A 24,047-nucleotide genomic window follows, 5' to 3' on the forward strand; every position below is an offset into this window, starting at 1 on the left:
ATGTGCAGTGGATGCTTAAATTTTAAGTACAATTCATCCAGTGCCTAAGACTGAATGGAACTTGTCCAAATGTCCATCATTTCCTCGCCTAACAACCCCATTTTTAATCTGTGCTTATGAGTGGAAGGTGACACAAACAGAGAGCGGGAAGAAGATGAGAACTATGCAGAGAGACACAGAGAGAGGGAAAAATTGTTCTTCTTTCTGCTCTCTTGCCAGGGAGAAGCAGCTTTATTACATAACAGCCTGAGGACTTGGCAGCTCACATGCTTTTAAGGAAGAAGCGCACGTTCCCCTGCACCTGAAGTCTCATGGCACGGTGGGAGAAGACGAGGATGAGGTGGAGGCTTGTGAGCAGAGGCAGTGAGAGCAGAGAGGGAATATTCAGGAGAAAACATGCTGAAGAACATAGCTGTTCTTGCCAGATAGTCACAAGCAAATAATATTACTTCACATGCACAGGTGATGCCTGCAGCTTTATGAACACGAGTTATTAGACACTCTTGGAATGAAAACAGGTTACAGTGACAGGATGCTTATTTTGAGAAAGATCTTTTTTATCATGTTTTTATCATTTTTATCATATCATATCAAAAGCAGTGGTTTTGTTTGTATGCTAACACTTGCTAGTTAGCAATAAACACAATAAAAGGCCTCAAAATCTATCTATCTATCTATCTATCTATCTATCTATCTATATCTAGCTAGCTATCTATCTATCTATCTATCTAGCTATCGCCATTTTTTCTAATATAAACTGCTGAAACTACTGCAAAAAATATGTATTTTTGATATTAGCAAAATGGATCAGGCTTAAAATGTCCTAAGAGCTTTGATCGGGGCTGAGACTCAGAAGACAGCTGCTGCGTAACAAATAATTTAAGCTGAAAACTGTGACTCTGTGCGTAACAGCTCAGCTGTCCGAGGTCTCCTGACCGATCCTGTCTGTGGTGCAACTAATTGAATAAATGAGGTGTGTTATGAGTTATTCTGCCCGTGGGAGAGTTACACTCACTTTATATGGTTGGAACAAATCTTCATAGCTTGTGATATCCTGCCGCATTTAGTCATCTAAGAGCAAGTCTTCTTTGGATCTTGTAAATCCAGATGAAGTCCAAACAGTAAACTGCCAACATAAACAAAAATCACCTGTGCACCAATCCCTTTAGGTGAGGTCCCACCTTCTATCCCTCTGCCCCCTTGTCCACATAAAGCTAACGTAACCCTTCTTTCCCACAGGTATCATCTAAATGGCATTTAGCTCAAAAATTGAATCATTCAGATTTCTTCACATGCCCGATACCAGATGCCAGTTATCATAAACAGTCTATTTATTTCTATATCTTATTAATTATGATCAGGAGAATGTTTCTTATGATTAATTAAACACTCAAAAACAAGGTCTAACTTTTAAAATCTATCATAGCCTTGGTCAGGTAGCACATAGCACAGAGACAGAAGTATAGCCATGACATTAGTTTGTTTTCTTTTTATTTAAAGACTAATGCAGAGAATCAGATTTTACAGGGCCATATCATAACCAAAAGAAACAAAACATTTACAGAAGATTCACCAGTTCATCTACATCCACCAGAACCTTTTGTCAGTATCATTGAACTGCCAGCATGAACTGTATGTAGGTTTGTGAGCTTGTGTGCGTTTTGTGTTTGTTCTTTGATGTCCATATGTATACAGTGTCATTCTTATCTCTCCTACCCTAGTCAACTTTTGTGCTTTAGAAAATTATTTTTTTTTTACATTTCAGTGAAAATCAGAACATATTTTGTTTGATAAAAATACAAGAAAAACTCCAGTAGGTATCTAGGAATAACCAAAGACTCAATGTTGAACAGCAAGTGCTGCTGAGAACTGCATCGAACAATGAAATCAATGACTGATGTGCCTACCGATGTGATATTTACATGTATGCTCTGCCTATGAGTGTAAGGGTAAAGGTTGGAAGCTCATGATTGCACTGTGCCTCATATATCACATTCTCTCTGGAGCATTACCTAGACAGACCACGCTCAAAAATATTTGGAAATGATCCTTTGTTTCATTCTGCTTGGAGTAGAACTCGGGGCTTTACAAACTTGAAACAAAACTCACTGTTGCTTCCTGTAATATCACTGAGCTTTGGAAAGCAAAAGATAAACAAAATGATCTATTTAGTAAAGTAACATTTTCACCCGCCTCCATTTTTAGAATGACAAATAAGCTCAAGAACTTAACAGAAATGTTATTAACAAGGTTACGGTTTTGCTCCTGGTTTTCCAGTTCAATCACTTTATTGCATGTCTCTGGAGAAAAAGTGCAATCAACAATGAAAGCCATTTTCCCTTCAACCACTGACAAATCCAAAGCGCAAACAAAAGAGATAATCCACTGTTTTCTTTGATGTCACCCTGTATAGCCATGGTTAGAGAAAAAAAAGAAGAAAAAATGCTAATGGGTGCACAGCTGATATAAAAGCTAAGCTTTTTTCCTTTTTTTGTAGTAATAGCTTGTAAATCTGAAGCACAATGGTCAGGGAAAGAAGGTCAGTGATGTGGTTGAAAGCTGTCCTTGCATAGCACGAAGCTGACTACATAAATGTAATGTTATTGTTCTAAATGTGCAAAATGCATAACAATAGGTTGATAATACAAACAATATTCATCATCATCTTAGCTAATATCTTCATTGATAGAATCAAATACTATATGCATTAAGTATTTTACATATGTATATATATATATAGATTTTCTTTATGATATTAAACATACATACAATAGTTTAGAATTCAAATATCTTTATACAACTCTTCACCCTGAACTTTGCAGTTCCATGACCCTCTGCTTGTAGGTTAAGTGGCTGTGAACAGTAGACTGCTTGCATATGCTTGTAAAGATGTCTGCTATAAGGGGATAGATTCCATATTGGTAATGATGATAATGCAAATAATAACAATAGCAACAGCAACCAATCTCTTTTTGATTCCCTCTGGTAGTGGCATGATCTTTTCACCTTAGTGCACAAGCACACAGAGAATTCTGCACAGTTCTAATTTGCCCTTTGGCCTGTTTAGTGCCCTGTAAAATATATTCAGCAAAAGACATTGAATCAGTAATATGACGCAATGCACCAGCACTCTTGATTCTTCATCAAACACAGTTTGAGTGCGAGCCAAAGGCTTTAGAACCCAGCATGGACACACAATGCGATGCCTGTTTTCTTTAACAAAATCTAAATAGAATAAATTTCCAAGTACAGCATACAGATGAAACTACAAGTAGAGAGGGGTCAGTGTAAAGCTACAATGGATATCAACTCCAGACTGAGTGTCAGGTTCAGGTCCTAAGAAAAGCCCTTGCTAATTAATATTGCTACATTAACATAATTTAAATTGGACTGTTCAGAAACCTTAACATGCCACGTCAGAGAAGGAGCATTTCCCTAAAGAGTGTGTGTTTTTTAAAGAAATGAAGGTAGCAAGCAATTTTCAATACAAAAACAAAAGCATTCTTTTCACACTGGCGTTAATTTCTGTTGGTTTTTCTCGGAAGAGGGATTGACATCATGCTACAAAAATAGATTCATCTTTGTCACTATCGTAGAACTACAAGACAATTCCTCTGTGTGAAACACAGCGCTGGCTAAAGTAAGCTTACAATGCCACTTCACCTAAATGTCTCCTTTCTCTTTTGTCCCTTTCTGTCTCTGTCCCTGTCTCTCGCTGTTGCACACCAACAAGCAGCAACAAATGAGTCCTAACGGGCATGTGATACTGAAGGCAGTGTAGCTGGTACTTTCTGAGTGTTATGTCTCAATATTTAACTGAATGGGGATGGGGTTGAATATGGTAAAAATGGTCAGGGGACACAGTGGGATGGAAAATACAGATGTGCCGTCAATCGCCAAAGTAACAGCCTTCACAGCTTCAACTCTGAAAATGGAAAAGGCACTTCTCCCTCTCAATGTGCCCCTGCCCCTTTTTTTCAATTGATGCTAACAGAACTTTCCTACCAATGGTGTTTCTGACAAAGGAGGCCCCACCATAAGTAGTCAAAAGCCCCAAAAAACAAAAACAAAATTACATAGGTAATGAGTGTTTTATTTCTAAATCTAATGCACTCCATGATTTGTGATATTTTTTTTTTTTACATTCTTATTCGTAACTAGCCAATGTCAGTTTACCACTGATTTTGTTGTTGATGTTGTTGCTGTCAATGTGTACACAAGCACACAGTTTAATATTTTAATCCAATGTAAAAGCAGCTTTGAATGGAACATTAACTTGGTGAAAAACAGTCACTTAAGCATGAATTAGACCAGTATATACTCTTTTTTTTGTAGAAAGTATCATAAAGAGGAAACAAAAACAAATTAATCCAAAAAATTCTTTTCTCTCCATGTGTACAATTACCCTTTAGTTACACTTTGCAAAGCCTAAACATAATACTGACATCTGTAACACCTGATATTTACAATGCTGTGAAAATAACTTACTATATTTTTTTCAATGTTGATCACAACCATGATTGAATCTTTGTATCTTTTGATCTCTAAATAAATGGTGTGTCCACTGAGACATGTTTTATTGCTATTGCAGAAATCCTAACATATTATGGAGAATGGTATAATTAGGCTCATAAAACATCTACAAACAATGGAAGATATTTGGAAAGAGACTGACTGTAGCATTTTGCTGCTGATGTGAAATAAACCAAGCCAACAGTCAATGATGAGTTGTATTTTGAATAAATAAATACAAATTATAAGATGTCCTGTCCATGCATATACACAAATGCCCACTGTATCTGTGATTCCATGTTTAAATGAAGTAGAATCAAATAAAAGGTAACAAATAAATCAACAAAAACATGCCTCTCAACAAGTTTGGGCTATGTGCAGTTGTAGAATAGCATTCTCTTGGCTATATATTTAAAGTAGCATTTTCCTAGTAGCATCATCCCAGACCTGAACAACACTCTTTCAAAAGTTTGTATTGTTTTCGTTTTTTTTTTTTCCTATATTTTGTTTTTTCAAAATCTTCAAAATTTTGTTCAACATAGAAGCAATGCAACAACTGGGAATTGGAAACCAGCATGGACACCATGTTGTCTGAAAATAAACACTGTTTATAGGAATAAGAAAATGAAATAATTACAGGTATAGTTTAAAAGGAATGAAAAACTTGATTAGTGTGGATTGGCCCCCTGCAATTTGGGCTTCTTATTCAAGTAGGTCGCCCAGTAGACCAAGTTAAAGGTTCCAAAGAGCAGAGGGAAGGCTATTCTGGCAATCCTGTCTATCTTGCTCACACTGTTAAAGGTCTTCTTGGCCTCTGGAGGCTTGGGCTTTGGCTCCTCCTTAGGCTCAGTTGGGGGTGGTGGGGCGCTTTTAGCGATAGTAGCCAATCCAGGGTCCCTGGCAATATTGGGGGCGAAGGCTGTAGCAGTGGCAGCTGGGTAGGCCGTAGTGTTGTTCTTCTTAAGGAGAGATTCCTTCTTTTTCTTTTGCTGATTTGTTTGTCGGAGAAAGGCAAAAGGATAAAGAGTTCATGTTTTGTGAGATGCAATACTGCGCACACTGCTATTGTATCCTTTCCCAAACTACCACTATTCACTGTTGCATGCAAAACCCTGGTGATTCAAACTGGGTTTAAATAGGTATTTAATTGGGAAATATTAATTGCTCTCATTGGCATATATCCAAATGAAAGCTTTAATGTCAGAAATATAACATCTTTATAATCAGCATTGGGCCTTTTTAAAAATACCCGGAGACTGCAGAGTATGTTGTTGCTAACTGCAGCACAGAGACAAGTAGAGCAGAAAAGCACAAGCTGAACACTAAACTATTAATGCTCATGTCATGTTACTCAAATTGCATTTTCTATTAGATGACAATAATTAAATGTTCCCTGCTTGATGCAGTTCCATCAGCAGTTAAGTGATGTGCTGGTGCAAAAAAATAAAATAAAATAAACACTTTAATGTTCATATTTTGCTTGTTTGGGTTTTTAAAAAACATTAGAGGACGGTAACATGGTAAGGTTTTCCTATGTACTGATACCAGTGGTAATGCTTTTAAAAAAAATTTTTTATTATAATAAAAGCACACTTTAAATAAGTAAGACCATTTTTTAAAAAGGTGTCAAATACCTTCTCTGGCACCACACTTTTTCCATCCCAAGCGTAACCCCTCTTGGTGAAGTAGTTGACTGTTGCAAACTCAATGAGGGCTGAGAAGACAAAGGCATAGCAGACAGCAATGAACCAATCCATAGCTGTGGCATAGGCCACTTTAGGGAGAGAGTTCCTGGCACTGATACTCAGTGTGGTCATGGTCAGGACAGTTGTCACTCCTGCAGACAGACACACAGAGAACATAGACATCAAATCTCATGTTGTTGATCATTATCATAAATAGATGAAAACAAAAAGTGTGCACATTTTATCAACATTGTATAATGAGATGCTTTGTTCATGAAGCATTTTGATGTTATAACTTTATTCAAATAAGAAAAAATAAACATTTTAATTATAATAAAGAGTAGCAGAAGTAACATGAACATGTTTTTTTCAAGCTGCTACAATAGCTTTTCAAGCTGCTTAAATACATGTGTTAATTTAAAATGCCCCACACTAAAAAGTGTCCCAGTGTTTCAGCTACTGAAAATCAAATTGCTAGTCTACACCCCGAACAAATGAAAGCTGCGAAGAGAATAGATGGAGAAGAAGAGGAACTGGAGCACGGCATTTCAAGCAGTGAGAGGCATATCACACAAGCAGTTACTGCAGATGTTAACAAACTAAATAACATTAACCCAAGCAGCAAATAATCCACCAATTTGGTCTGGAATATCATGCAGAACAGCTGGAGTGTGAAAGAAGACCCTCTCCGATACAGAGAGATCTTTCTGTAAATATATGTGCATATACTAATCCTTTGTAAGCTTAAAAAAAAATCAACTTTCTGTAAATTGTTATGCCATACAGGGATAAGTAATCATCAGTAATATCAGTCATGCAAACAGTTTTCATCAATATAGAGTAGACAGGCATCTATATAACGTTTTCCAATCATATTAAGCACTTAACGTGTTTCTACAGTACAAATGGCCTGTATTTTCATGTGTGAATGGGTAAACAAGTCATGTTTACCCATTCACACACAGTTTCATAAAGCATTTTATTCTGTGCAGTTTAAGCACTTTTTATCTCACACACACACACACACACACACACAAGCCCGTTCAGCTATCCTAGTGAAGACCTTCATTGACATAATGGTTTCCCTAGCCCAGGGGTCGGCAACCTGCGGCTCCGGAGCCGCATGCGGCTCTTTAGTCCTTAAAGTGCGGCTCCGCGTGGTTTGGGAAAAGTATTTAGCTGAAGTGTATTTTATTTATGTTAGTTCTTTTTTTAACTAGTAGTTCTAAATTGGAAGATTATTGTGATATTGAAATATAAAAATAAAATTATATTCTATTACTTTTTCATCGCTCACAATAAGCGTCACACTCGCTGAAGCTGGTGTACCCGCCGAAACGCCGTGCATTTATCGAGACTTTCAACCCCAGGTAGGCCAATTATGGATCTTCGGATCCACATTATATCAGCAGCTATTCTCCTCCGTGAACTATGTTAAAAACAAACACCACTCACGCCTCACAGATGACAGTTTACAGTCCTGCGTAAAGATGAAAGTGACTTCGTACAGCCCCGATTTGCAGACGCTGTGCGCAGAGGTTCAGGAGCAGAAGTCCAATTGTAAACATATCACGGCAGACCCGACAATCTTTGCATGAACACGCTTTTCCCACACGGTTGCTGTACGCATACAGCCGGCTGTAGCTTTTCAGCTCACAGCCCGACACATACCAACACAACAGCATAGATAGCACAGACGTTGAGGCGTGATAGCGGGTGCCGCTCAGGTGCGTCCTCCTCCCCTGCAGCGGCGCAGCAGACCACGCCCCGCCACACACATTAACCAGGTAAAATACATATTTAGGCAGAATTTTGCAAATATCTGTTTTTCATCTTTTAGCAGCATAGTGCTTTTTTTCCAATTATATTTTTAAAAGCCAGGCCAAGGCTCCAAAAGCCCAAAGGCGATATAAGGGTGGCGGCTCACAACAGTTTTTGCTTGCTACATGGATCATTTTAGTTCATGTTGGTGTCTTTCCTTTTGTTATATTTCTTTAAGAGTTCAAATGTGTTAATTACATAAATAAAATGTAATTTTCTCTGTAGCACTTCATGGATTTCATAAGCAACACACCTTAGTAGTTCACACAGAGCATAAAAGTAAAAAACAATATATACAGTGTTATCTTTATTTTAGATGTCAAAAAGTATTTGCGGCTCCCAGTGTTTTCTTTTGCGTGGAAACCGGGTCCAAATGGCTCTTTGGGTGTTAAAGGTTGCTGACCCCTGCCCTAGCCCCATACCCTAACCATAACCATTAAAAATGAATGCCTAACCCTGACCCTTACCCTAAACCTAACCATAACCTAATCGTAACCCTGACACTAAAACCACATTTTGAGCCTCAAAAAGGCCATCAAACTTGTGAGGACTGGTGAGTGTGTCCTCACAAGTGACTGTTGGTTCTCACAAGTATAGTAGAATGCAGATTTCGGTCCTCACAAAGATAGCTAGACAGGAACAGACACACACACTCCTCAACAAGATCTTTTACAAATCGGTTAAAGAGTAAAGACTAGCTACCATCAAAAAATAAAACACTACTACACTTCACATTATATCACAGTCACATACTGTATGCAAATAGAGAATCTATATTAAAACAAAAACAATCTCAATCAGCTAACCTAAAAAAAGATGTCCAGCTAGTTTCAAATGATTAATACTGAGTTAAACATCTTTCTAAAACAAGCTTAAAAAGCTGACTAAAACTATCATTTACCGTAATCCAATTATATACTGCACACTGCTCTTATTCATGTGTCCACCATCTCCAAGAAGCAAAAGCAGCTGTACTGAGATTAAAAGTTACGGTTTCCCTTTATAATTCTGAATTCTTTTTTTTTTTTGCTTCCTCCTCATTTGTGGTGAAGTGTTAAGTGATGATTCACAGACTCCCTGTCCTCCCACTCTCTTTTCACAAGCCTTTACCATTGCTGACTGGGTGCTGTGACATGGACCATAAAGAATGATTATTATGTTATCATTACTCATAGCCAAATAAACGACTGGTCCTCAGCCATGAGCAAACAATGCACCTTAAATGGGTTTGCTGCATCTGCATACTAGGAACACAACGTGCATGGTCATACATTTTTTGTGCTTATTATGTCTCTAAGGGGAATAACAACTAAGTAGGTCAAAGTTATTTATTGTGAAGTCATTTATTGTTGAAATGTACTGCTTCTCGTGGATGGCATAATTGCACTTGGCATAAGCACAAGCTGAACAAACAAACAAAAACAAACAAAAACAAAAACAAATGACAGCTTCAGATGAAAACGGCTATATTCAATTCCTGTTTGGTATAAGGATAAAACACAGCCACCCACACAAGTGATGCTCACAGATGAAGAGTGGCTACATGAAGACTAAATGCTGCTACAGTTAGATACATGCTATGAAAACGAGGGCTAGAAAAGCACATTTTATGCCTTGTTAAGAGTATTAATGTAGATATTTAGGAATCTATGTGTGACCATGTTCTGCACTGTACCAGATGCTAAGCAGGCTATGCAGTGGTGCTGAATGATGGTTAAGGGAATACACGGCAAATGGTGCTATGAAGACACCAAATTTTCCATTGGCTCTGGCTGCTCAGAATTTCTTCTCCACTGACCTCACTCACCATGTGTGCCACAACTGCATTACATTAACGTTTGCCTTCACTCTCCCATAGTTTGTTTTGTCCTTGTCTCTCTATGCTCTCGTTTTTTCTTTTCACTTTGCCTTTACCCTCCAACTGGTCGCAGCAGATGGCTGCCCCTCCCCGAGCTTCGTTCTGCGGGAGGTTTCTTCATGTTAGAAAGGGGTTCATCCTTCCTCCTGTCAACAAGTGCTTGCTCAAAGGGGATTGTCTTTACTTTAGAACAACATGTGTGCTGAGGGCTGTTGTCTTGCTTCTCTCTGTTAATGCTTTTTGCAGATGTGGTCTATTTTCTTTTAGAATTCGCTGGTAAAATTCAACATGCTTTAGTCCATGAATAGTGATAAATCTTTGTGGCTAAACAAAACCCTTTTCATTTAAACCAGCAAGTTTTATTTTGGTCTCATCAATCGGTTTTACTTTCTTTAGGAAACTGCAGATGGGCAGCACTTTTCATTTTTGGAGGACTGTGGCTTTGTCATTGTGCTCTTTTGATGGTGGGGTGATAAACATTAGTCACTGTGAAAGAAACCTTTAGTTGCTTAGAAGCTACCCTGGGTTCCTTTGTGCCATCCCAAACTTTTGTCTACTTTGCTTTTGTAGGAAACTTTGTTAGTTGACCTTTCCTGAGATAGAAAACAATGCTCTTAAATGTCCTCGATTTATACACAGTCTGACTCATTTAGCATTCCAAACCCTTTAACATGGTTTAATACCCCTTTCCAGTCTGATGAGCAAGAACAACCTTTTCCTCAAAAATCTAATTTGTTAATGGAGTGATTTACTTCCTCAAATGTGTTCTGAGAAGCAGACTTTGGTAGTTCCTGATAAAAACAAAAAGCAAACAAAGTACACACTCACATCCATTAATGGAAAGCACCTGTATCTAATTTCCCCTTCAATTATACAATTAATCCTAGATTTTTTTTTTTTGCCTTTTCATAGATATAAAATATTGGATCATTTTTCTTAACTAACTAAAGAACAAAGGCCAAATTTACTAAGTGTGACAAATTAGCTGCCACAGTTACCAATGGGAGCGGAAAGCTCTTCGAGCAATCTGATTAATATACACTAATTCATAAACTACGACAGCCAAATGATTTCATCCTATCAAAAACAATGCAAATTAGCTAACCAACTAACCAAAATAATACTGTGTAAGCACAGGTTTTTATGCAAGTGTTTCTCTTGGTCAATAGCGAGACAATCCAGAACAATGAGATGTACTGTAGCCGAAGGAGGCTTTATATGATTTAAAGGGTTACTCTTCTTCTGTCAGAAGGGAACTATGTGAAGGCATGTAGACTGAGACAGGCATTCTTTGGATAAAGCTTTCAACTAAGGTTACGCACAGAACCTATCCAGAGGAGGGTTATTATTACATTATTATTACATTAATACTATTATATTGTGTTATTTAATTATTGTGTTGTGTTACAATGATGTTATAATGACAAACATTATTTACTGCCCATTTCCGACTCACATGGGTGTTAACGAAATTGTTGTTTCTGTACCACGAGCATAAATGCATGCATCACTCTTGTTTATTGCATTATTTTCTTCTGTGAGAAGATTTTTTTAGAGACTGTATTACATTTTGTAACTTCCAGATATTAATCTAACACACTTCTGATCTAAGTTCTGCTAATAGCTGCATATGCAATTGTGATATGTAACAAATCTGAAATTGCAGATGTTTTCATTATATAGCAATTTCTGTGTATAAATCTTACTAAAAGCCTAAAACCATCATCTTACTATAAAAAGTAAATTGGCTACCTGGAAATGAAGACAAATCCTTGTATGTGTGCTATACTGAGATTTTCCTTCAGTCCAGTTAAGTTCTGCTCTTTCTCATGAAAATATACAAAATATTACTGAGGAAGACAAATTTGTAGGGCTAGGCTCTAAAGATTTGGGGTTTGAGGACTCAGTGAAGAGCTACAGAACCAAAGCTTTAGCACCACGTGCACAGCTTTGAGCCATCCACCCGCGCCAATAACAAACTCGTTCTGACAACCTCTACCCCCCTCTCATTTGAAATATATGAGCACTTCCAGAGGCAACTATCATGACTATGTCTGTTGCAAAACAAGACATTCTATTTTTCAGTATAGTGTGGTAAACTGCATACTGCAAGCTTTGGTTAATCATGTGATTCATTCAAATACTCTAATCCCCAACCAGAAGGAGGTGAAAATTGTTAGAAAATCTGGCCCAGTGTGTAATATTTTTGTCTAATTTGTTCAATTGATTTTTTTTAATATACTTTAAGGACCTGTGTGGTACAATGTTTTAGGTCATATTTAAGTTAAAATATTCAGATTTTTCAAGAGTTCACAAACTACATCCTGCATATGAAGAATATTTATTTAGAAATATACTGAATACAGCAGCAAAAATAAAAAATAAATGAATATATATATATATATATATATATATGGGAAGAGATTGGTAGGTGGAAGAAATGGGTGACAACAAAGTAGTGTCAATTTGTCAGATACTTTGTTTGCCTGTAAATCAGTTAATTTTGTGGGGGAGGATGAAGACAGCACCACTGGGTATTACACAAGCCTTCACAAAAGCACCCTGATGCTGGTATCATATATACTATGTTTGGTAAGCACCGTTGTCATGGAAACAAGTCTTCTAACTCCTCCAATGTCTTATTAACACAAGAGAAAAGTGGAGAAAGGAAAATAAAAACATTTTGCTTTTAAAACATGAAATATTCCATTGATTTGAACATTAAGTGATGTTCTGTTTGATTGCACACAAACTACTGCATAAATCAACTGCTTTTAATCAACTGCACACAAGTCTAAAGGTGTGTGTGTGTGTGCATTTGTGTGTTTTTTTGTTTGGTTGTTTTTTGTGTCGGTGTGTGCATGTCAGGGACTTGACTAACATGGCCGACAAGGTGTGTTTCTTAAACTCTAGTAAGAACAATTTCCCTTTGTGCCTGTTAAGCAACAGGCCAACTTGGAATCATTTAGAGCCCTAGCATTTTGATTCATTAGAACATGTCTCCAGAGCTAGTTTTAAATGACTCTCTTTGACATGTTGTAACTAATAGACTTGAGGCTTTGAAGGCTGTTAATGAACAAAGTCACTGATCTGGAAAGTTCTAACTGGATTAATAGTGGTGTAACTCAGTTCTTGAGAGTTTCTTCCACTCAATTTAACTCAGTGTGAACAAGCACAAGCTTTTTTTATATGATACAAATCCTCTAACAAGGTTTTCTGTCTTATTTTTTTTAAATATTAACATATGTATAGAGGTTAATGGTTACTAACTTCAAAAGTATATTTTTATTTCTTTGGGAAATGCGAGCCAAAAATGTTAACTTGGTTAAACACAGGGTAGAAAAATAACAGAAAATTGATTTAAGGCTTATTAGAGTAATCAGCCTAATAGAAATTGTTGTCGGCAAAATAAATTAACTTGAACTCAAGGTCAAAACATTTTTCAGTAAGGTTCAAAGTTGATTGTTCTGTTCTATATTTAGCCCTTCACTGACAACCCTTAAATGACAGACTTCAAATAATCTGGCAAATCTTACGTGAGTAAGAAAAATATACTGTTTAGCCACCACATTGAAGCCAAGCCACAAATCTTTGTTCAGGAGTGAGCCTTCAGCAAAATGTCCCTGGTTCCAGTTAGAATGTTTTCTACAGGCAACCTGTCACACATGACATTCAAAACGCTGCAAGAGGTCAAAAGTACTTTATGAACTGAGTTGTGTGTTTACTTTAAGAATATGCAAACTTTATGTGCAACTTAAACCTTGTGTCTAACTGGGTGATTGAAAATATGACCAGCTTACTTATGCATAAACAACATCAACACTCAATTCTCGTTTCACTTGTAAAGTTCATCGAACTTTGTTTATGCTGAAGTCTTAAAAGGCTGTTATAACATGTTTCATCCTAATAATGACCTTTCTAAAATGTTTCTGGAATCTCAATAGTGTGGCAGGATGCCATCATTTAATTGTACAGATATTTTGCATGCAACCACAGGTCTGTGACATTAGAGATAAAAAGCCGACTGAGGTTAGACGAGGCCTATTACTACATTTACTACCAGCCATCTCATTACAAACCCTAAAAGGCATAATAACAAATAGCTGAAAGTAGTAAACAGATGAATTATGTGAGTAAAGAATTTGAAAATGAAACATATGAAATGCATTGGTTTAAATTTTTCCTGTTAAATTGTCATTGTGAAATCACAACTTAAATCACTATATTATATTAGGAAATATAACAAGTGGTTTTTAATTTTAACAGTTTTCTTATGCTTGTGGGAGGACAAAGATGACCAGTTTGACTGCATGCTTGTGTATTAAAGAGTAAATTCATATGTTTGCTGTGTGTGGAGTTGTCAAAGAACTTTTTTAAAAAATAATTTCCTCAAACATTCCCCAGTGCAAAGCTGTCTTTGCTGGATGTCTATCAACACCCCCGCTGTGCAGCAGCTATTTATTTATTCATGCCTTATCAATAACTGAAACCCTTGGGAAGCCACACTTGCACACAATACCTCCAGCATTATTACATCACCTCTGACTGACATATAATGAAGAAATAAACGGACACGTTGATGGGCAGGTGAGTTAAATAACTCTGCCAACACTATAGATGTGAGATTTGTAACACACAGACAGGCAGCTTCGGAGACACATAGTGCTTACACTGTTGTTAGCTACTAATTAGAAATTGATGAGTACCCAATTTCTTCACATATCGCAAACAAACACATTTTCACACAAATGCATGAGCGCACATGTGCGAACTCCAGTATACACCACCCACTCACATACAAGGTGTTATTCCCTGATGAACAGATACCTCAAACATCATCATGGGAAAACCCATAAATACCCAGCCAATCGCTCTTAAAACAGAGATGGAAGAAAGGGAGCTTATCTTCTGAGCCCTGCTGTCCCTGACAGCTTAGAAACAGAAAAACGGAGCAGGAGAGGGAGGTGGGATGTAAGAGAGAGCTCAAATCAGAGCCATCAGTGGCTGTTTCCTTTTGGTTTTCATTTGGACTAAATAAATAAATTGCCAACAGTTTTCCACTACACTGAACTAGCTATAAACTAATCAGCCTCTTAATCGGTACAGTGATAAATAAGATAACTCTACCCACTGCTGTGTTTTTAAATTGCCTATTCATCTACAGGGCAGGCTTTAGGAAAAAAGATTTAGTGCAGAAGCTGTGCTTCATAGTCACATAATGTAATTTAAACAGGGTTTTCAATGTTCAATTTGTTTTTGTTAATACTGTTTCTTTGTCAGCTGTGCACAACTGTGTGGCAGCATCAACCTGATCACATCTGTAACAATAACAAAACACAGTACTACAGTAGCTGTTTCTGAGATGAAAATGAGGAAAAACCAAGGTATAAATAAATATCTGTGGCAGGATGACTAAATAGAATTTGCATGGTTTAGTAATTTGTTCAATATTAATAGCATTATTTTTATTCCTAGATCTCTGTTCATGGATAAAATTTACAGAGCCATATTCGGGTATAGCCGGACTGACAGAGCCACTGTGCTTACGCAATATTGCGGAGCTATATACTGTACAGTATATAAAGGTGCATTCGTTTGCATCATTACTATATTGCAAAATATTATTTTGCTTTTGAAAATTAATTTATGATAAAGATTTCATTAATGAGCTAATGTGAACTTGAGTCATGCTTCTTCCTGCCTCTCACAGGGAATCTTCCAAATAATACTTCTCATAAATCTCCTTATTTACCAGAGAAGCGTGCAGCCACATTTATAATGTCTGACACAAATAGAAGGCATTAAACTCATTTAATTCCTATTAACCCACATGGATGTGGTACATTTTGCAAAAATACTTTTTGTCCATCCATCCATGAAGTTGGTATAATTGAAAATACAAAATATAGTGAGCTAGTGTGGCTCTGAATATCATTTTGGTTGATCACACGACCAATCCCCCGCCCCCCCCCCCCCCAAAAAAAGGCACTGACTATGATGAGTTTTTTTAATGGTTTCATTGTTTTTATTAGTAGTCCTAATAAGGTAAATCACTACATGTTTGCCATGAAATCAAACTCGTTTCTTATTTGAAATATTACATCAGATCTACAAAACCCAGCAATAGAAGTTTCAGTAACAGAAATAGATTAAAAATATCAGACCTACTATAAAATTTCAGTTTCTTCTAAATAATGAGGAACATTCCTGAAAGGAAGCTAAAATTACTGTATATAAAGACAAGAGATTTGGGTTTAGGTGCCACGGGTTTTCTTTCAAATCTGTGAAAGTTGTACACATCATATCAAGGTGAATTTATACATGGAGGAGACCTTCAACAAACAGGAACAGAGGTGCCCAAACACTTTTTTCCTAGTCTGCAGCAAACATCCAGAGCACTGACACATGTGATATCTCATAACGTATCACATAAAATTATTGGTTGATATCACTAGATGTACATTATGCATTTCCATGTGTATGTGTGGAAAGCTATGGATGTAATTATAGTAATCAAGCATTTTTATTTTCACCATTACTGAGAGTCTTTGAAAATGAAAACAACCTAAAATGCCCATAAAATAAGTAAATAACAAGAAAAAAGGAATGAAAATGACAAAGATTTAAGGAAATGTGGGTTACTTGCAATATGTTAGACATATATTTTGGCAGCAGATGTGATATTTAAAGTGTTTATACACTTTGGAACAACAAAGCCTGTTTTATCCCTCTATGATGCCAAGTACCTTCCTAATGATGTTGTCTTTTGCATACAGTAAGCATATATACTGCACACAAGCAATAAAAAAGCCACTGTGGTGTGGCACTCATTCTACCCTACGATTATAATAGCGCAGACCATGTGTACAATGGTCTGAAAGATCATATAAATGTTTGACTTTGATGATAGTTAAAGGATTAAGATGGAAATGAAAGATATCGATTGTCTTTATAATGCTTCATTCATGATGATACTGGCATTACTAACCTCTTTCAAGAACAGGCTCATTCATCTGCTGATGCATATTAATCATATGAATGGTCATCCTAATGTGCTGGGACACTGTGTTGCTCTCTGTCATGCTCATGCTACATACATGTAATCCCATGAAGCACAACCAGTATTGAGGGACACATACACACACACAGACACACACACGCCCTAGATAGTTGATTGAATCTAATCTAGGCCATCCTCATCCCCCCCTAAACACGTGACAAGCACCTCAGGTAGCAAGCTGTGGCATACACATACACACACCCACACATACAAACACACACATACATATACACACACGAAGAAACTCACAGCTCACACAAACGGACTCCAAAACATTGCAGGGAGAGTAGAAAAACCTGCTGGAGACTGCAGAGCTGCAAATCTGGTGTCTGTATAATGATTCCGGGAAAGCTCTTTAAGTAGTGGGCCAGGGGAGACACTGACATTCATGAGAAGAAGATGAAGAGAGAAAGAGGGAGTGAAGGAGAATAAAGAAAAAAGAAGAAGAAAGTGTGGAGGGTGAGGTAACTCAAGGACATTCTGCCTGCTGCCGTGCTTTGCTGCTACAGAGCATGCTGCAGACTAGCAAGAGCTTTCCTTGTGGGCTGTATTATGTAAGACCTTAGTGTGACAGACAGATACACTCTACATACACACCATCAGACACACACAAACACACATTCACATAACAAACACACACACACACTCAGGCCAATGTGCACGTGTAGACTCGCATTCTCACATGCACTGATGTACACAAGCAGGCACAAACACGCAGTAGCTGTAGTCAAACATTCTAAGCACGTAAATCTAAATTCACACTGAGCTTAAAATTCTACTGCAGTTTGCCACAAGCGATTAACACTCTTTTTGCCTTAGTAAAAAACAAAACAGAATAGAACAGTATGGATGTACTGAACAGAGACAATAAAATGTCTGGTATATCTCACGTATTTTAAAATATGTTTTTGACATAGCCATCTTAGCCTTCAGTTAAAAAAGCCTACAGGCTATTTATCAACCATCTGGCAACCACCGGTCACAAGGGGAAAACGTGTATTCCCTGGCCAGCTGGTGAGTGATTGCGGGAGGTTACTGGCTGATACTGGGTGAAGTCAGTCAGAAAAACCAATGCACTAAAACTCCTTTCGATTGCTTTGATTATAACCACATTCGGTCACCTAGAGTTTGCATGAAAGACACCAATTTGTCTGCAAACACTTGCCACTTGAAAAGGTGTGATACACACTGGAAAACTGGAACATATTATTTCAGAGTTGTGTCTTACCACTGCAACCTACAGATTTCAAAAGACTTTTGGTTTGTGTAGCATTTTTCACAGTTTCGCTATTGCTTAGCAAGTAGTTTGCTACTGTTTTGCAGCTGTGTCAGCATCTGCCATGCAAACTGTTATCAAAGCATTCACAAAGAGGCTTTTCAGTGCAGCACTGTATACCTCATGAAGTTTTAGTAATGTCACAGCAACTGCTAGCAACTTCCAGCAATAACTCACAACCAGTCTAAGAATACCCATGTTTCCCTCGAAAACTGTGGTTACTAGATGGCCAGTTGTTGTTGTTCATGACTATAAGGTTTCCCGGCAATCCGACACCACACCCCCCGAAAAAGTAGCTTGCAGCTCGCCTTTTTTTACATTTCTGTTTATGCACAAACAAATGAGACACACATTTTAATTTGTGAATTTTAGAGGCTATGTCTTTTTTTTACAAAAACATTGAGCATAGCCAGGCTGACTCCCTCCCCCTCCCCCCATTTATTTCAATTTATATATTTCTAAAATAGTGAAATAGTACTTTATGGAAATTTTTTTTTTCCTAAATCAGAGAATAATAAAACGAAACAAAGCAAAAAATCAAACCATCATTAAGCAACAGCTTTTTAGAAACAACTTAAACTCAAGCTTGTGTTATAAATCTGAAAAATGTTGTTCACACGCTTTTCTGTGCATGTATTGAGGCAAAAATAAAAATGCCAGATGTAGTACTGCAGAATAAAACAATATTATGTTGAGTGTGTTTTTGGACTTTCTGTTTTGTTAATTTGAATAAACAATGCAGATGGCATTACTTCATAAAAAAAGCAAAGCATTTCTTAAGCGATATATTATTCATTAAATGAACATGGTTTGAAGTATTCATCAATAGTAAGTATTCTTCATTAAATAAATGTGTAAATTAAAAGAAGGTATTGTAAAAAATGCAATTGAAAATAATTTCATATCAGTGTGTCTAAGAGTCATGTGTTGGCTTTAAATAGTTTTTGTTGTATTCTTTTTTTATTATTGTTTTTAATATATTAATTATTGTTATCATATATTTAAGCAATTAGTTGATTTGTTGCCTAGCTTTTGTGTGACTACCTAATGTATCATTTGATCATCTTCCAGACTTTTCAAGAGCAGTTTTGAAAACTTCTGACCATGGGCTCTAGCCAAAGATGTTTTGAAGTGAAAAAAGAAAAAAGAAAAAAACTCACCAAAGACAGTCCTGGCAGGGACAGATTCTCTGTTGAGCCAGAAAGACACTTGGGAGAGGATAACTGTCATGATGCAGGGTAGGTATGTCTGGATCACAAAGTAACCAATTTTCCTCTTCAGGTGGAAGTGGGTTGTCATCACAACATATTCTCCTGTTGTTCACAGACAGAAAGCATTGAACATTTACAATCATTAAAAAAAACTTTACTTATGGATACTAGATTGAAGTACCTAGCCATGGTTTTTATCAACACAGAAAGAGCTTTTATGATGCATTTAGTTCTTTTGATATGGAGCAATGCAATTTGGTATCTCTTCAACACTAATTGCCATATTTTAAAGTAACATTGTGATGGAAACAGTGTTGTCTTTACATTCCTTTATGTTTTCACAGAAAGCCAAGAGTATTCCCTAGGATATAAGCATAGATTCTTAGACAATTACCTGAGAGGATTGTCCTGAAGATACAGAAATCAATTAAAAGCTATCTAGTAATGTACACAATGATTTAAGTTTTGGGAAAAAGTTAAGGTTTTAGCTGTTAAATTGGGGAAATAAAAGTCTGTTTTTTGAATTATTGTGTATTTTTCACGAGCGTTAACACCACTGCTTTGGTTTACTTCTTAAGACTGAGACTGACCAGAGGTGGCCAGGCCAATCCCACATAGTGATCTACAAATTAGGCTAGAGACATGGTTCCCATTTTGTTAGCAAATTAGCTAGCATTGATAAGGTAGAAAATAGTTCTGGTAAAACAAATAAACAAACAAAAAACAAACAAATCACTACGAGATCGAAAAGCAATCAGTTTTAATGATAGCAAATAACAGTGAGTTGATGAGCCTGGCAGTGCATCTTACTCCTGTCTCTCTGTATCTGTCTACCCTTAGCTTCACTGAGCTAGGTTACATATGTTTCCAGGCAATATTTCCAGCCTGGAAACATCTTTTTATTTTCATTTATTTTGTTTTTTTGTCTGACAAATGTTAAAGCAAGTAAAGCTATTTGTTAAATTTCATGAAGAGCATTATTTATACACTGTGGTCATTATGTACATGTACAAAATTGAGCCTAGCATTAGTTTAGCCACGCCTGACCCAACATGGAGTCAAACTTATCTCAATCTCAGCAGATCAACTAATGTCATCTTCACATCAGCTTTTCCAGTTTTCCACATACAGTGGTGTGAATAAGTGTTCCTGATTTTCAGTTTTTTTGTATGTTTGTCACATTTAAATGTTTTAAATCTTCAAACTAATTTAAATATTAAACAAAGATAACACAATTAAACATACATCATAAAAATGCCGTTTTTAAATGATGATTTCATTGATTAAGTTATCCAAACCTACAGGGCCCTGTGTGAAAAAGTGATTGCCCCCCTCCCCACACCCGTTAGAGCATAGATTAACTATGGTGTATAACATGTTTGGAATTTTTGTTTCAATTTCTCAAAAAGGTTACAAAGCCATTTTTTAAGCTTTGGGATTCCAGCGAATCACAGTGAGAGCCATTATCCACATATGGCAGAAACGTGGAACAGTGGTGTACTTTGCCAGGAGTGGCAAGCCAACCAAAATTACCGCAAGAGTACAGCAAGGACTCAACCAAGAAGTCACAAAAGACCCCAGAACAACATCCAAAGAACTGCAGGACTCACTTGCCTCCGTTAAAGTTAATGTTCATGATTCCACCATAAGAAATAGACAGGGCAAAAATGGCCTGCATGGCAGAGTTCCAAGACGAAAACCACTGCTGAGCAAAAGGAACATTAGAACATCATCAGCAGAACAATGATTCCAAACAGCAAGTCAAGCTCTTACTGGCTTAAGAAAAACAAAATGAAGACTTTGGAGTGACCTGGTCAAAGTCCTGACCTGAATCCGATTGAGATGCTGTGGCGTGACCTTAAAAAGGCGGTTCATGCTTGAAAACCCTCCAGTGTGGCTGAATTACAACAAATTTGCAAAGATGCTCCACAGCGCTGTAAAATACTCATTGCCAGTTTATAGCAAAAACTTGATTGCAGTTGTTATTGCTAAGGGTGGCCCAAACCAGGAATTGGGTTTAGGGAACAATCACTTTTTCACACAAGGGTTTTGATTCCCCCCCCTTAATAATAAACACCTTCATTTAGAAACTGTATTTTTGTTTACTTGTGTTATCTTTGTCTAATATTTAAATTTATTTGATGATCTGAAACAATCAAGTGTGACAAACATAAAAAAATAGGAAATCAGGAAGGGGGCAAACACTGTTTCACACCACTGTACATGAACATGGAAGGGGAATGGTGGGGAATAGTGCTCTCTACCTTTTTGCTTTGTGTTCAAGAAAAGAGCCATGGCATAAATAATGGCGGATGGAGAGAATTGTCTTGTTTTGAGAAAAGTGGTCCTGACTGGAATAAACCTGATTTTACAGTGATTATATAGTCTCTATCACTACTAGACATCAGACACTAAAAAGGACCGTATCTCTAATACAGTTTATTCTGTATTGACAAAACTATTCAAACTTATTGATAAAGCTATTAAAATTAGAGCATGGACTTTGGACTTTATTTATTATTCTCAATTGCAGTTACTAATGTGAATGCCCCATGAACACTGGGTGTTTTCACATCTCTGGTTTTTAACTCTGCCTAAATCAGGTTCATTTTCTTCCTTGCTACAACTCATTTGGGCAGGTGGGAGCAAAGTTAATGTGCTTGGGTGTAGCCCAAAAGAACCACATCGAGGTGCTTAAAATGATGTGGTCTAGGTTTGGTAACAAAATAAACTATTTGCTCGTGGTGTGAATATGATCAGACTTTCACACCTGCAACATGATACTGTAAATGATGACTATAAAATCTCTTTTTCCGCTCAGTCGTCGGACTTCATAAACATCTTATATTATAGTACAGAGCAAGATAGTATTTTCATGTTTCTTTCAAGTAAATTTTCCTAGAATAGTTTTATCTAGCTCAGATATTTGACATTGTCATGAAAACATATTAACACTGTTGTTGTCTCATGTTAAAGTACATGGCAGTGACTAGAACACAACGCCCCCTTCCCTTTCTTGTTCCCTCTTCAGATACAGGTGAACAATAAGTTATCACAAGGTTAAGTGATGGATTTTTCTTTGTTTTTTTTTTTCTGTGAAAATAAACCACCAAAATTGGAAAATGCTCCAAATGAACAACAAATCAACAAATTTGTACCAGCAAAACAAGTACAAGATTGAAATAGCCCATAGAGTCTGTCTATGTGCCATAAATGCTTTGCTGTATTTTGCCCTTCTGCTTCTGTTCAGTTTTTTTTTTCTGTTTTTGTGCTTGAGATTTATTGGCATGGTTTGTCTTGTGGGACTTAAAGTGGGCATACGAATGCATTGATTTTGAGGTTTTCCAGAGACCCAAATAACTAAAACAAAACAAAATAATAATAATAAGATGGTATTAAGTCAATTGGGGGCCTGCTTCCAGTAAAACAAACAAAGGATGGAGGCCTGGGATTAAGCATTACTTTTTATTTCCAGCAGCTAACATCACTGCAAACAGGTCACCCATTTTATGCTGCGACTAATTTTTGCCAGTATCAATCAACCAAAATGAGGTGGATGGAAAAAAGATGTGGTGGCCAGTAGGGAAATAAGTATGTGGGACATAGTCTGTCATTTGTGAGGCTCAAAGTGATGCCACTACAGATGCCAATGCATTGATGCAGTTCTCAAAATTTGTAAATTCAGACTGTCTACACCATCCTTTGAGCATTAAGAAATAATTAACAAGAAGACCTCAAGAGGATAACAAAAGGGTCTACATGGCTCTTTATGTATTGATCTTTCCCAGCAAATAAATGCCATGTGAATATTAAAATGTCTAGTAACTGAAGAAAAAATCCCTTAAAAGACATTCATTTAATTTACAACAAACCAGTTAATGAAGAGCAGACCTACAACCACAATGACACCTACCTGTGCTGGACTGGACCACACCAGAATCCACATGCTGCCCCATCAGATCATACTGGTTTAATCTGGATCCATCCTCTGCCACCACTACAGACTGGGCAGCCCCTCTAGTCCACACATACACCACCTCAGCTCTAGTGTAGGCATCTGACAAGAAACAAAAGAGTAAGAAGTTATGAATTATTGTGCTCCTGGTGTCTTGCCGTCCCTAGCTGCCTTGAACATTATATTTTTGGAGCTGCCAGGGATACCAGGTGGAAAAAAAGATAAATCTGAAGTGATGTCTTGCTCTTAATTCTTCATGTCCTACCTCATCTCATTTTGTACCATCCTGTCTTCTTGTCTGCTATTCTCTCATTTTACCACCTCAGTGCTGTCTATCATCGCTTATTTGCTATCCAAGCACATTGTGCCCCTTTTTTATCCAGTGAGTTTCCACAGACCTTAGAAAACATTTTTTCCAATTATCTTTATTATATTATTATTTTTTTTGTCTATGGCCTATATATATTTTATATCTTCTCACATGTGTTATAATGTGAGTTGATGTTGTGTCACATTATGTCATGACACATCATGTCATCTCTTAATTTATAAGAAAACAAGCAAACAACCTCCCATCAGGACAACATGACCTTAAACCAGACAAGTCAGTCTATTCTTCCCTCCGGCCACCCAACCTGTCAAAGCTGCAGTGTGGCTCCACCACTGCAG

The 24,047-nt window shown here is 37.0% G+C and overlaps 1 protein-coding gene across 5 annotated transcripts in view; it reads right to left on the reverse strand.

The window, feature by feature from the left end:
- Positions 1–2,064: 2,064 nt before the first annotated feature.
- The window catches only part of gabra1 (gamma-aminobutyric acid type A receptor subunit alpha1), a 37,069-nt gene continuing 15,086 nt past the window's right edge, over positions 2,065–24,047 (reverse strand). For all 5 annotated transcript variants that reach the window (XM_040032208.1, XM_040032206.1, XM_040032205.1 and 2 more), the window contains 4 exons: positions 23,337–23,480; positions 19,373–19,525; positions 6,147–6,349; positions 2,065–5,501 (listed from right to left, as the gene is read on the reverse strand). In XM_040032208.1, coding sequence (XP_039888142.1) covers positions 5,181–5,501; positions 6,147–6,349; positions 19,373–19,525; positions 23,337–23,480 — 821 coding nt within the window. In that variant the 3' untranslated portion in view covers positions 2,065–5,180. The remainder of the gene's footprint in view (positions 5,502–6,146; positions 6,350–19,372; positions 19,526–23,336; positions 23,481–24,047) is intronic.

Source organism: Simochromis diagramma, unplaced genomic scaffold (genome assembly GCF_900408965.1).
Source record: "Simochromis diagramma unplaced genomic scaffold, fSimDia1.1 OVJJ01000216.1, whole genome shotgun sequence".
NCBI classification, from domain to species: domain Eukaryota; kingdom Metazoa; phylum Chordata; class Actinopteri; order Cichliformes; family Cichlidae; genus Simochromis; species Simochromis diagramma.